Here is a 13,392-nt window from a genome sequence, read left to right as displayed (position 1 = left end):
ACAGATAATAGTCAGAGAATTGCAGCAAGCAAATTGTACCAAAATGTTCTTCAGCTCTGCCTATTCCAGTAAATGACACAGAAGCTACACAGTTAATCGAATGGGATTTTCATGTGCATGTTGTCATTAAAGCGAGCTCTATAATCGGCTGTAAATCTCCAGGATCAGGTATATGGAGCAGTGTTTACAACACCAAGCTGTTGGTCAAAGACAAACAACACAAAAGTCGGCAGAATTCTAAAAATGAAGCGAATCATTGTGCAATCTGACACGGAATTAGTGAAGTGATGGCTGTGTGTCACTCTGTGTTGCAGCTACATTTTAAAGCATGATAAAAGCACATTTAACCTTGTTTTTACTCCAAACTCGTTTCATAAGTTCAGTTTAGTGTTTGAAATGAATCGTTCTGTGAGATGATTCTGTACTCGTGTCTTTATTAGTCATGTTGAATCAAGAAAAGCAGTTAAATCCTCTGATCATGTTTGATTATTCTACGCTCGAGTGCCCTCTGGTCTTCGTCAGAGATTTACTACTGATCACAGAGCCACGTTTCCTTGACAAGATGAACATGAGAATCAAAGCTTTTTGCTTAACCGCGATCTCTATTTAATTTCAATTGATCATGCAGTCCCAGAAGCTGTGCACTTTATTAGGTGTTTGCCATTTTCGACTGAATCCCTAAATTCCATAATTTGTTTACTAATCCAATATATGGTTGTTGAAACCACCAACCTGATTTTACCAAGAAGGTCATGTTCCTGGATTAACATCTTTGTTGATCCTGGAACAACATTCCAATCAGCCAATCAGAATAAAGGGATACGTTTACTGTTTATGTTAAGTTTAGACTAACGGTTAGGTTTATGCACTTGTACATGATTGTTATCCAACTGTTATTCCCCTCTGATTTTGGAAATAGTTTACAGTTATGGTTGGGTTTAGGGGTAAGGATTACATTTTCCAACAAAAGTGATGTTCCAGGATCAACATAGATGTTAATCCAGGATCGCATCATACTTGGCAAAATCATGACATCTTGTTGAAACCCCAAGTCCAGTGCAAGACAGCCATGGAGTGTATAAAAAAAAGCAACATCAAAGATGCCCAAATGTGAACCGGTTCCCATTTTACACAAGGTTTACCTCAAGAGTTAGCTGATTCTGAACCTTGAACCCTCATGAAAATAAGTTTTAAATAATAAATGTTTATATCTTTAGGCATTAAGAGAGGCTTTATGAAAACGGATACATCATCTACTGGCATGGGCTGACTGAACCAGCCCAACTTTAATTCCTTGTGTTACAGCAAATCTTCTGGACACATCGAGCCTCTTCTGTTCTTCGAGATTGCTTCCATAAACCTCTCTGTTCTGCTCTCCACATTTTGGGAGATAATCATTGCTTTTCAAGTCAACCATCCTTCCCACTTTTGCAATTCTTCCTACACCCCTGATTTGCTCAGCACTGCTGGAGTGTTTGAAAATAACAGAAAGAAAGAGAGAACTATAAAAAGAACGAGAAAAGAGGGAGGGTTGAAAGATGAAAAGAGAAACTCAGGGATGGAGAGAAAGGAGGGATGAGCAGTGACGACCAGCACTATGATTTATACCCTGTAATTTTCTCCCTCACTGCCTCCCCCTCTGTTTCCAAGCCAGAGCGTTGCATTTATTTGTGTTTGCCGTCTTTCCCTCGCCCTCACGCATTCCTCTGGAATATCCCTTTTTCTGTTGTCTCGTCTCTTCAAATGGATCAGCTTCTGAATGGCATTTAGGAGTAACGCTTTGCAAAAAGTAAACAATATTCCTTGAATATTGATTTTTATCCACCGTGAATTGATTGGATTGTAAAAAGTGGTCTCTTACCCATAAAGAAAAATTCTGTCACTTGTTTCAAATCTCTTAGAGTGCCATTCTTCTGTTCAATACAAAGGAAGCTATAGTCCAGCAGCCATGGACTTCCATACACTGTTATAAATTCCTGTAGAATCTACAATAACATACTGGCAGCAGTTCGCCAGTAACCTAATGTAAATCAATTACAGCTAACATATTGTATTTTCATTTATCTTGCTGTATTTATAATTTTATTTACAAAATTGTGTGTTTGTGTGCTTGTGTGTGTGTGTGTGTGTGTGTATATGTATCTTTGCTGTAAAATATACAGTAATTTTCACAATACAGTAACATACTGCATAACTGTCCTACAGTAAAATACAATTAATATTACAGTTAAATACTCTAATTTACAAAAATTGTTAAAAGTGTAATAGTTCTGTTTTTTTGTCCTACTAGTGATGATTCTAGTGTATTTGGTTTTGTTTTCAACAGAAGAAATTCATAAACATTTAGAACCAATTGCGAAATGTTCATTCTTGGGTAAACTATCTCTTTAATGTCTGCATGAATTCAAAGTTGGCAATGTTTATTTTGATTACCCCACGCTGACTAAGTTTACATGGACATCAGTAATTGAATTATTTGCCTTAATCTAAATAAGACAATAATATGATTAAGGCATTTACAGGAGTTGCTTTTTGAATGTTCCGTTCATAATCCCGTTTTACATGTTATAGCACATAATTCGATTAAGGTCATTGCGTCACCACGCTATCCACATTTCCTCCAGACTTTCATGTAATTTTGCGTGTTTCATATTTAATTCGTCGACTTTAACTGCAGTTTGGCACTTTCATTTTCCTTCAGGTACATTTCATACATGCCCTCATGTCAAACGAGATATTGGATGCGAGTATGAACTGCTGGAAAAGTGTTGTTTTAATCGAATTTGATACCACACGCCGTATGAGGGCAAAAACCTTTACATTTTGCTATGCAGGTGTCTGAGGTCCTTCACTGACTCTGTAGGTACAGAGAATAGTGTCAAACAGCCATGTGTGTATGGAATATACTGTCGCAAAATGCGGCAAAAATCCTTCATGACGATAGTAGTTTGATTGCGATCTTTACATGCCTGTACTGCACTTCAATATTGCGACTAAAATCAGCATACTCCACATGTCTTAATTTGATTTCTGTTTAGTTTAATTATGACCTTAATCGGATTAATCAAATATTGCTGGGTACATAGTAGACTTTTAATCAGAGTACTGTCTTAATCGTATTAAAATTGGATTATTGGTGTCCGTGTAAACGTACTCATTGATAATCTTAAATTGCACAACTAATCCATTGTTTTGGTAATCTTTAATCAAAACCTAAACATTTGCTTTCGCTCTTCAATGGCAGTCCACCTCCGATGTTAGTTTGACAGCTTGGGTGAAATATTCTTAGCCACTCTTTTCAAACCATTAGTTTGCTGCAAGTAAATAATGAGAGGGGGAGCTTAAAAACAAGGCCACGCCCCATACTCAACTCTGTTTCACTTAGTAATAACTGAAAAGTCTGCAGCAACTTCTGGTTTAAGCAGACTTTAAGTATATAAAATGAATAATTATTGTCATTTGAAAATATGTTAATGCTGTCAATTAAGGATTAACATGAGCATTACTTTATATTATTATTATATTACTTTACTGTATCATTGGTTCAAGTAAATGGACTTCTCATATTTATTTATTTCATGTCGGCCTAGGGGACATTTTAGTGAATGAGTAGCTAATGTGTTTTGGATACGTTCGCTGGGAGGATTCCTCTCTCAGCATAATGCCCACCCATGACTCTTCCTAAAAGCAGTTTCATGAGCTCCAAAAAGTGTCTAATCGATCGTTTTAGGTTTTATCTCTCATTTGCGTGCCAATAAGGCTCCATTTGCAAGCTTGCATTGCTACTCCTGAGAAACCCTGAGAGTAAACAAGCATGCAAAGAATGACGAATGCACCCAGGGATGGATGAATGCGCTTGGCTCTCTTATATAATTAGGCCATGAAATGAGTTCAGCAGCTGAATCTATTAACTTTAGCGTTGAAATAGAGCCCCCGAAGTAATAATTACTCCAATTCATCAGACAGCGTGTTCTGTCATGGGCATTACTGAACTGAGACGTTCACAGGTTTTCTCAGCGTTAGGATTTTCCTTATCAGAGCTCATTATGTGGAGTTGCTCAAAGATTTTTGTCAAAAGTAGCTATGTTTCCATCTACCTATTTATATGTACGTTTTGAAATATTGCATAAAAATGCCTAATGGAAACATCAAAATGCACATACATTTTGAAAATGTGCATAAACTTGTGCGCACAACTGAGTAGGACAAACCTTTTATCTAACACGGAAACATGTGCATAAACTACAATGGAAACACATTTACCGAATAAATTCTAACGTGCGTATCATAAAATTGATGTGATAACAAAAAGGGGTGCTCTGGGATGACATTAATGGACAAACCAGTGAACTGACCACATTGTAAAACATCTAAAATGTTGTTTTAGTCATTCTAAAATGCCTTGGCCAAAATCTGTCATCAAAGTGGTTCATATTATTACCTGCTACAAGTGTCTTGAGTGGCTAAAGAGCGGTCTCCAGCCTCCAAAACCCGCCACATGTTCATTGTGATTCATCTTCATCTCTTGAGGTCCAAGTAGTTTAATATATAAGAAAAAAGGCCAACATTGGCGTTTCCTTCTGTACCAATTTACATTTTTCTTTTTGGTACTTGGTGCTAGTTTATCAGAAAGTGATGATTTTGTTGTCTTTGACTCATTGGATGGAAACGCTGCTCTGTTTGCATATGTTGGTAACACATTTTTTATTTTACAACTCTCAAAGTACCACGCAAGTACAGTGAAATAACGGTGTACTGGGTATGTGTGGGTATAAGGGAACAAATCAAATCATAATGTTTGGGTGATAAGGGGGTAACAGCAAAATATTGAACACGCAAACAAGTATATTGAATTCACGGTGTATTTTTCTGTATTACATACATATAAAGTATTGTCCAAGGGGGGTGACAACCTTAGGCAACCTGCAAACACCTGCGTAAGTAGTACCCTTATTCATTGCTTGGGTTTTATAATAAGGGGTGTTTGGTGAATAAAAGATTTACAACCTATGAAATTATAATGCCTTATTGTATACTGTACATATTTTTAAATCTGCAATTCAATATAACAAGGTGTATGTTGTTTATGGGAAAAAGGAATGATTTTGAAATGTATAAAATTCATTACACTACTTACCATTATGAAAGCTTACTCAAAGAATTCAAAACAACTTCATTCGATTAACTGCTACTGTAGTTTTCTCTGTTGTTACTGTTCAAATATAAGTCCAGCTTCTTCCCTCTTTGTTCTGTGTAGTTACAGGTTAAATACAGCATTTGCGTGTTGCAAATTAAAGTGATGCATTATTCCTTCCTTGTTCCCTGTAGTTACAGGTTAACTCTTAAAGGTAGTGAAATAAATATACAAACACACAATATATTTCTTTATTTTTTAACCTTTATTTTGCTAAATAGAAATTTCAAAACACTTTATCTTACTCAAACATTGTCTCGTCTCTATACTTAAACAACAAAATAAATTCAATATTCTTACGTGGTACTTTGTGTGTTGCATATCTGACTTGTTAGCCCCTTATTACCCAAACATTACAGTTTGTTCCCTTATACCTACACATACGTTCTTTATATTTATACTATACTTACAGAACAGTACATTTCACTTACTTACAGGGAACTTTGCGGGTTGTAAATTAAGGCATTACCCATATGATTTCTGGAATATTCCAGTCTAATTCACATCTTTGGATGGAAGCATAAGCCATGTTGCTTGTCTTTTTAAACAGACAGCGATTGTTCTGACTTTTTGTCTGTCATCTTTTGTTTCTTTCAGGTGTAATGAGAGGGCCCTTTGTGAGCAGATGATGGACGTTGAGGCGTCATATTCAGAGTTCATAAACTGTGATCGTACAGGTCGCAGGAACGCTGTGCCGGACATTAAAGGAGAAGCAGGAGAGGGGGGGACCAGTGAACTTACCAAAGACATGGCTCAGATGGACTTGAAAGCTACAGGTACCTCAGCTGCACACTGAGCTTCAGACTATTGTATTGACATTTCTTTAGCGTTCTCTTCCATTCCTCTTTTTTTTTTCATTTCTTTCTCCTTGTCCTGCTTTTTTATCTGCCTCCTCCTCCTCCAAATTTATTATTTTCCTAATCATTCTCTTCCTTTTTGTTCCTCCTATCCTTCTTGTTATTCCCCTTCTTTTTTCCTTCTCTTTCTTGCTCTTTTTCCTACTCCTCCCTCTTTTCACATCAATTTTTTCTCTCAATCCTCTTCTCCTAATTCTCCTTCTGATCCTCATTCTTCTTTTTCTTTTTCCTCTCCTCCTCATCCTTCTAATCCCTCACCAACATGCCTTTCCTCCTTTTTCACATTCTTTCTTCTTGATCTTCTTCGTTATATTCTCCTTCTTTTGTCTTCTCCTCCTTTTGCTCTTTCTCTTCAGTCTTCACTGTCCCTTTTCTCATTCTCCTCACATTCCTCTTCCTCCTTTCTAATCCTGTGTTCTACCTCCTTATTCTTCTCCTTTTCATTACCCCACTCCACTTCACTCCTCTACTTACTGCTTTTACTTTTTCCTCAGTCCTTATTTTCTTCTCTTCTTCTTGCTCATTCATCTTCCATATTCTTTATATTCTAATTATTTTTTTAACACATTCTTGTCATCTTTATCATTACTCATTCTTCATCTTCTCCTCCTCTTTTTCTTTTTCCTCATCCTTTTCTACCTTCACTTGTTGGGTTTCTATCCTAAAGTGAAAGGAATCTTTTCAAATTTGCAAAAATGACAATAATAAGTCACAAATATGAATTAGATGCCTTTTTATCAAGTTGTTAGAGTGGCTGAATGTAGTATTGGTAACCTAGTAACCAACAGTAAACAAGGCAAACAAGCTAATGGAGACTAGCTGAATAGTCACTATAATTCGGCAAATGCATTTCCATCTCTTATTCACATCAACCCTTTTTGCCAAAACAACCTCAAGTGAGCATAAATGTTTTGTTTTTATGCGAATTAAGGGATTTTTTTAATTTGAAATTTGCCGTTTCCATCACTCATTTCTCGAGCAATACTTCAAAATGCACATTAACACAGGGTGATGGAAACCGAGATGATAATTGTCTACATCTCTATCCTCAGTTACTCATATTGATCCTTCCTTCCTATTCTTTTCCTCCTCAATTCACCATTCAAAGTTTGGTAAACTATTTCAGACTAGGTAGAATAATAATTTGTGTTTCTATGCTAACATTTTGCTTAGATTTTTTTAAAATCTAACATAACGCTTTTAGATATAAATGGTGAACAATGTAACACATTTGTGATTGGTTCTCTAATAATTATGACAGACTATGATGCTATGAAAGGATAACCTTGCCTAATTTTTAACACTACCACAGTATTTCTTTCAGAACTTATTTAGCGTTTTCACTGGCAGTAAATTACATTAGTAATTCTGCACAACCAGTGCTGCTCGTGATAAAAGAGCTCATAATGTCTCTTGACTGCCAGTGGTCTGTCAGGTCATATTTATTATGCAACGCTGCATTAGTTTGGCCCCTGTAATGACTTGCTTTGTGAATGCAATAAGACCGCGATACATCAACAGATTACAAGCATCGTTCTGAAAAAAAGAGGACGTGAACCAAAGACTTATTTCAAAATTGCCCTCACTTTATCCAGGACACGACTCTGTAAGGTCAAAGTATCTAGATTTAACACAAATAGGTTTGGTGAGGTTGAATAGAGGCTGTCAATCCTGACAAAGATTTATTATCTGTCCTCTCAACAATAACCGCTTCCTTGACCGTTTCCTATTTGTATGGGAACTTTTCAACTCTTTCCTATTGAAATAAAGAGTCACATCTGTCTTTATTTGACCCAGTTTCCTTAGTTCACTTTCTTGGCACCATTTTTATCTTTGAAATAACCTGAGACTTTCCCATGACCACAAGGTCTCTTGACAAGAACGGGTAGCCAGAGAATGTGCACATGGTTTGTTGACGTGACGTTGCGTTTTCACTGTCACATATGACTAAATGTAATTAGAACTGTCATCATTTAATATGCTGCAAATAGTTAAACACTTCTTTGTCTTCCATGGAAGACATCTTCCTCTAGTTAAAGCATTTTATGTATTACCCATGTCCCTATTATGCATTACAAAAAGACATATTTTGGTTTTGGGGGTCTCCATCAAAGGGCCAATATGCATGCAAGGTCAAAAAACACTTTGATTGTCTTAGAATATGCATTTATTTTTACATAATTATTCCAACGACTCCCATATTTTTGTTCAGAGACTCATTTGTTACCAAACCCCTCTTTCGCGAGGTTAATCTGCGCTTATTGTTGTGATTGGTCAACTGCATTCAGCACGAGACGGAGAGAAATTCCCAGCACGGTTATAAAGTACTCGAAGCACAGAGTATATGTGTGAGTCCAATGCAGAGAATGCATTGAAGCTATGCATTTAAACACTAGAATATTCCTCTATTCTTAACCACAACCTCGAGTGATAACACTGACACACATATAGTATTAATGCACACAGTGGCAAAAGTTAAACTATTTTGAAAATTGACTGCGCAGCGCGTTTGTAGGAACAGCTGATGGTGACCATAGCAACAAACAGCAGGAGATTGCGAGCACAAAACGCATTTAAATCGGTAAAGGAAGAAGCACGCATCATGTTTTCATTGTGCTTTTGGACGCAATATGTGAACAGCCTTAAAAAGATTTAACCTGAGAGATACAGTACAAGCACTGATCTACAATAGATAAGTGATTACAAGTCTTGCGGAGTGATTACAAGTTACAACACACAATTGAATAAATATTTTGCAAACTACAGAAAACGAGGCAAGCATTTTAATTACACTTCACGTTCTGTAGGAAGGAGAAACACTTATAGGATCTGAAGGAAGAAGATCCCGTGATCACTCACACTTCGCTAGTCTTAAGGGAAAGGCACAATCACGTTTTACTGGATCCGGCACTTCATATTTGGCGATGTCACGTATCGATGTTAATGCGTGCAGGCAAAAGATCCAAACAAAGGGCGAATCATCATTCATTTGAGTCTGAGTCGACTAAATAGAATCAATAGTTTTAAACATGATATACTTTCAGATTTAAACCTCAGCTGGATGTTTTCATTCAGCTTGAGCTGTGTTACACACTGTATGGATGGTAATTTTCAAAAACCCATAATAGAAGCTTTTAAAAAATTTTTGAGCCAAAACTCAAAATTATTCATTAATACTTCAGGCCTACTTTTACAAGTGGCTATTTTGGTAATTGGCAATCTTTTTCATACATATATTTTTTAAAATATAAAAACGTAATACATTTCGTCACTGAAAACCATGTCCTCTGGTGTGACTCTATATGCTCATTTTAAATTGACAATGCCATAGAAGACTTTCATTACTTGAAGAACAGCATTCAAGATCATGTGACTAAAGCCACAAAATGTTTACACGTTTAACGTTTTTGGAGCCACTGTAAAATAAAATAAAAAAATGTGTCCGTTGGTGTGACACCCCTATTTATTGAAAATGTCTGACAAATAATTATTCAATATTTCATAGTCAAAATAGCACAAGTCTATATAAGTCCAATAAAATAAATCAAGTCGAATAGCACTATATGAAGATAAGTGTCCAACAATGACGATAAATCGTGCTCACAATATTTTATATTAAGAGGAGGTTTACTTCATTTTTGCTGTCCCACCATTTCACATTTTTTACGGTACAGTTCAATAAAACATAAAAAAAAAAAAACCGGCTAAAGAATTAATAAAGTTAGTGACCCCTTACAATTTCTCAAAGATCGAACTTCAAACTACATTAAAATATTTTTCTTTAAGAATTGTGTGTATGTGTGCGTGCGTGTGTGGAAAAAACAAATTTTTTACTGCCTATTTGTCAGCAGGGATGGGCATGTATTTCAAAAACGTATTTTAAATGCAAAATAGTATTTTGTAATTTGTATTTGATGGAGTTAGTGGAAATATTTTGTATCAAAATATGTCTTGTATTGCTGTATTTTTTAAATACTAAAATACTTTGTAAGTCTACATGAGGACATCATATAGATGCACCATCTGATTGGTGCTTTGGACATTATTAACTCTACCATTTAAAAATAACTGAGAAAAAAAATAAAATATTTGGAGAAAGAGTATACTGTTCAAATAGTAGTCATTTGGATGGATAGCTGATGATTTTTTTTTTTTAAACAAGCAACATAAAAATAAGTCCTACAATTCCTACTTCTTTGGCTGTTTTAAATGGCAGCAGTTGAACAGCAGATATAGTTGCAATGTATAGTTAATGAAGAGGAAATCTGTATGCCTAAAGATGTCAGAGTGACACAACAAATGAAACGCATATTTAATAATCTAAATAAAAAACAGGTTACACAGCAGGAGCAGAATACTGTATATGAAGAGTTAATTTGCAAAAAATAGATAAGAATTTGTTAAAGTTATTTTAAAAATCATGTTTTTATATTTGAGTATTGAACATTCAGTTTAATGGGATTTTGTAATATTTTTAAAATACAAAAGACTGTATTTTATTATATTTGGTATTTTATTTTAAAATACATTTCAATGTATCTTTGCCCAACCCTGTTTGTCAGCTACCCACATATATTGTCATGGCTGTAAGGTTGATCATATGTGTGTCTTGCAGAGGGAGATGCTTCTGGATCTCCAGCCCCAGAGGCAGAAGCATCTGGGAGCCAGGACAAACAGGGGACAGAGGGACCGTCATAAAAAACAAATCAAGAATGACCCCGAGGAGAGAGAAAAGCTGGGGACTTCTCTCCTTTTTCTCATTGAAATTCTCCTCATCTTTGCTCATCGGGCAGCAATGAAGAGCTCCTCTCATAGACTGCCATTAAGGTGGACGTCCACCCATTGCATGCTGTTGAGTGCCTAAGAGACAGATGGAGAAGAAGACACTGCCTTCACAAACACCACTAAATAGGACGAATCGGTCTAGGACTGAATTCATTCACAGCGCTGAGTGAGGGAAGATTGTTTTTTTCTAACAGAAGTCCAACAGAAGCACAGGCGTTTTGATATCTTTCCATCCTAAATGTAAACTAAACAGTCCAATCTTGAGTTACTGTTAAAGAAACACTCAGAGCTACTGTATACTATAAAGTACCAAATATAGCCTTTTTGTTACAGCCTATGACATGGAATTACTATTATTATTATTATAAATATAATTTTTTTTAAAACAATGACCACTACAGTTGAAGGAGGTCTGGTTGTAGAACAGAATTCCCAAATATTGCCTGAGGTCAGAAGAGATTTCTTTCTATACTTCATTATATACTGTAAAACAAGTGTAACATAATTAACGATATTTATGTAGTATCTTGAGTTACCGCTTTCTGCTCCTGGCACTGTTTTGTGTGTTTATTTGTCAAACTCTCAGAAACACTTGTTGAAACACATTGCATTTATATTGTGACTATAAATGTAAAGTACCTCAAAATAAACAGGAATGACATTATGTTGCTTCCAGGGTCTACATTCATTGTGCTTGAGTACACCGTAAACATTCAGTCATTGCTAATGGATGGATACTTCCCATCATGTCCTACCTACCTGAAACTCGACTGCGACGTGGAATAAAAGGTATGTTTTTTTTTTACAAGTAATCCGAGACACCTCAGATGCTGATTATGTGTTTTATTAAAGGTGCAGTATGCAAGTTTGACACCCAGTGGTTGAACTAGGTATTGCACTCCTGGATCAAAAAACACACACAAGCGCATGTTTGGGGGTCAACTGGAGCGAGTTTGACTACCGAGCCTAATGGCTGATTTAGGTTGTGTTCTATATAAAAGCAACGCCACATAATAAAAGACAAATTTTCCACATTAAAAGGAGTTTTTGTTCTAACCAACTCCTCGAATTGTTATATTAGAAACAGCTTCTATTTCTTGCAGCTAAACAACAGAAACTGAATGATCACCTCAGGTACACCTCATGTGCTTTATGCAGTGTTAAATGCTAATAATGTGAGTTTGAATGCCATTTTACATGCCATTTATTGCCATACTACTGAAAGCAGCAGCAGATAGTTCACCTCAGATCTTGAAAATAAAATAAACCGTTTGAAATTGAACTTTAAAAAAACTCAAAATCAACACATATCAGTGATTTAGCATGTATATTTAATAATGTTAAAGAGGTTTGTTATGTATTAATTAGATCGTAAACCTTACCATACCATTGGAGTGCAGTAAGTGCACTATTTTGTGCTTCTGAATGGCTGTATTTAAATTTCTGTCGTATTGCGTCTGGTGCAAACAGCCAAATTTCTTATTACAAAAATCTTGTCACGAAGTGTGCTGTTAGGACACAGGGTTACGGCTGCTCACCTAATGTTTACATTCATAATATTTATATTATTTGCTATTTAATAACCTCATGTGGAACTCTGAATCTGCGACTCATTTCGGAGTCTGCTACTGTCCACCAGAGGTCGCATTTCGGGCACAAGCGCATGCTTAGAGAGCCTTTCTGACTGATGAATGAAATACGCTGTTTTCCAACAAGGCAACCCGGGGTGCTGAAATATAATAGGCTAAGCGTTATTAGGCATTATAGGCATTAGGTGGGTTAAAAGAACCAAAACAAAGACAGACGTTCTGGCACATAACAGACATTTTCAATGCAGAATATCTGACTTCAGCATTGTTTTTCAGAAAAACATGTGTTTACTTAGCATGCTTTTTTATTATCTGTAAACTTATTATGGTATTTTTATGCTTTAGAAGAATCAAAAACTTACATACAGCACCTTTATTGTTCAATTTTACCAGCGTGATTTTGAATGCCGTTTAACCTGACATTTGTTGCCGTACTGAAACCGCCAATATATAGTTTACTCTGAGCTTGGAAAAAAAGTAACATTATTAAAAGCACAAGCTGAGTGACTGATGATGATTTGCACTGAGCCACAGTTCTAACATTCCAGTTTAAATGTGTTTACTAGTTAATGAGGTATAATATTTATTATTAAATTGATAATAAACCTGTCAATTTCATTGACAGTGCAGTGCACTATATTGCGCTTTAAAATGTACACTACCTGACAACAAACTTAGGAACAACAAATAATAACTTGACTTCTACTTCATCATTTGGTGCCAGAAGTGGCTTATATAAAAGGCAAAGACCTCTTGATTATGCTTATTTTAACAAAATAAAATATGATCATGCCTTGATTTTTAATGATTTCATTAGGACAGTAAGGTCTGACCTTGATTAGATAAGTCTTGTCACTTAACAGAAATAATGTACAGTATAAAATATACTGTTAAGTGACAAGTTATTTGAGTCATTGCAGAGATGTTTGGACGACTGCATCCAGACGATCTGCAACTTTGATGTGGA

General features: G+C 35.8%; 1 protein-coding gene across 3 annotated transcripts in view; it reads left to right on the top strand.

The window, feature by feature from the left end:
* pkig (protein kinase (cAMP-dependent, catalytic) inhibitor gamma) overlaps positions 1 to 11,500 on the top strand; it is a 48,681-nt gene extending 37,181 nt beyond the window's left edge. For all 3 annotated transcript variants that reach the window (XM_056450010.1, XM_056450012.1, XM_056450011.1), the window contains exons 2-3: positions 5,792 to 5,970; positions 10,667 to 11,500. In XM_056450010.1, coding sequence (XP_056305985.1) covers positions 5,820 to 5,970; positions 10,667 to 10,749 — 234 coding nt within the window. In that variant the 5' untranslated portion in view covers positions 5,792 to 5,819 and the 3' untranslated portion in view covers positions 10,750 to 11,500. The remainder of the gene's footprint in view (positions 1 to 5,791; positions 5,971 to 10,666) is intronic.
* Positions 11,501 to 13,392: the final 1,892 nt, after the last annotated feature.

This window comes from Danio aesculapii, chromosome 23 (genome assembly GCF_903798145.1).
Source record: "Danio aesculapii chromosome 23, fDanAes4.1, whole genome shotgun sequence".
NCBI classification, from domain to species: domain Eukaryota; kingdom Metazoa; phylum Chordata; class Actinopteri; order Cypriniformes; family Danionidae; genus Danio; species Danio aesculapii.
Note: the sequence above shows the minus strand (reverse complement) of the source record. Positions and strands in the feature narration are given on the sequence as shown.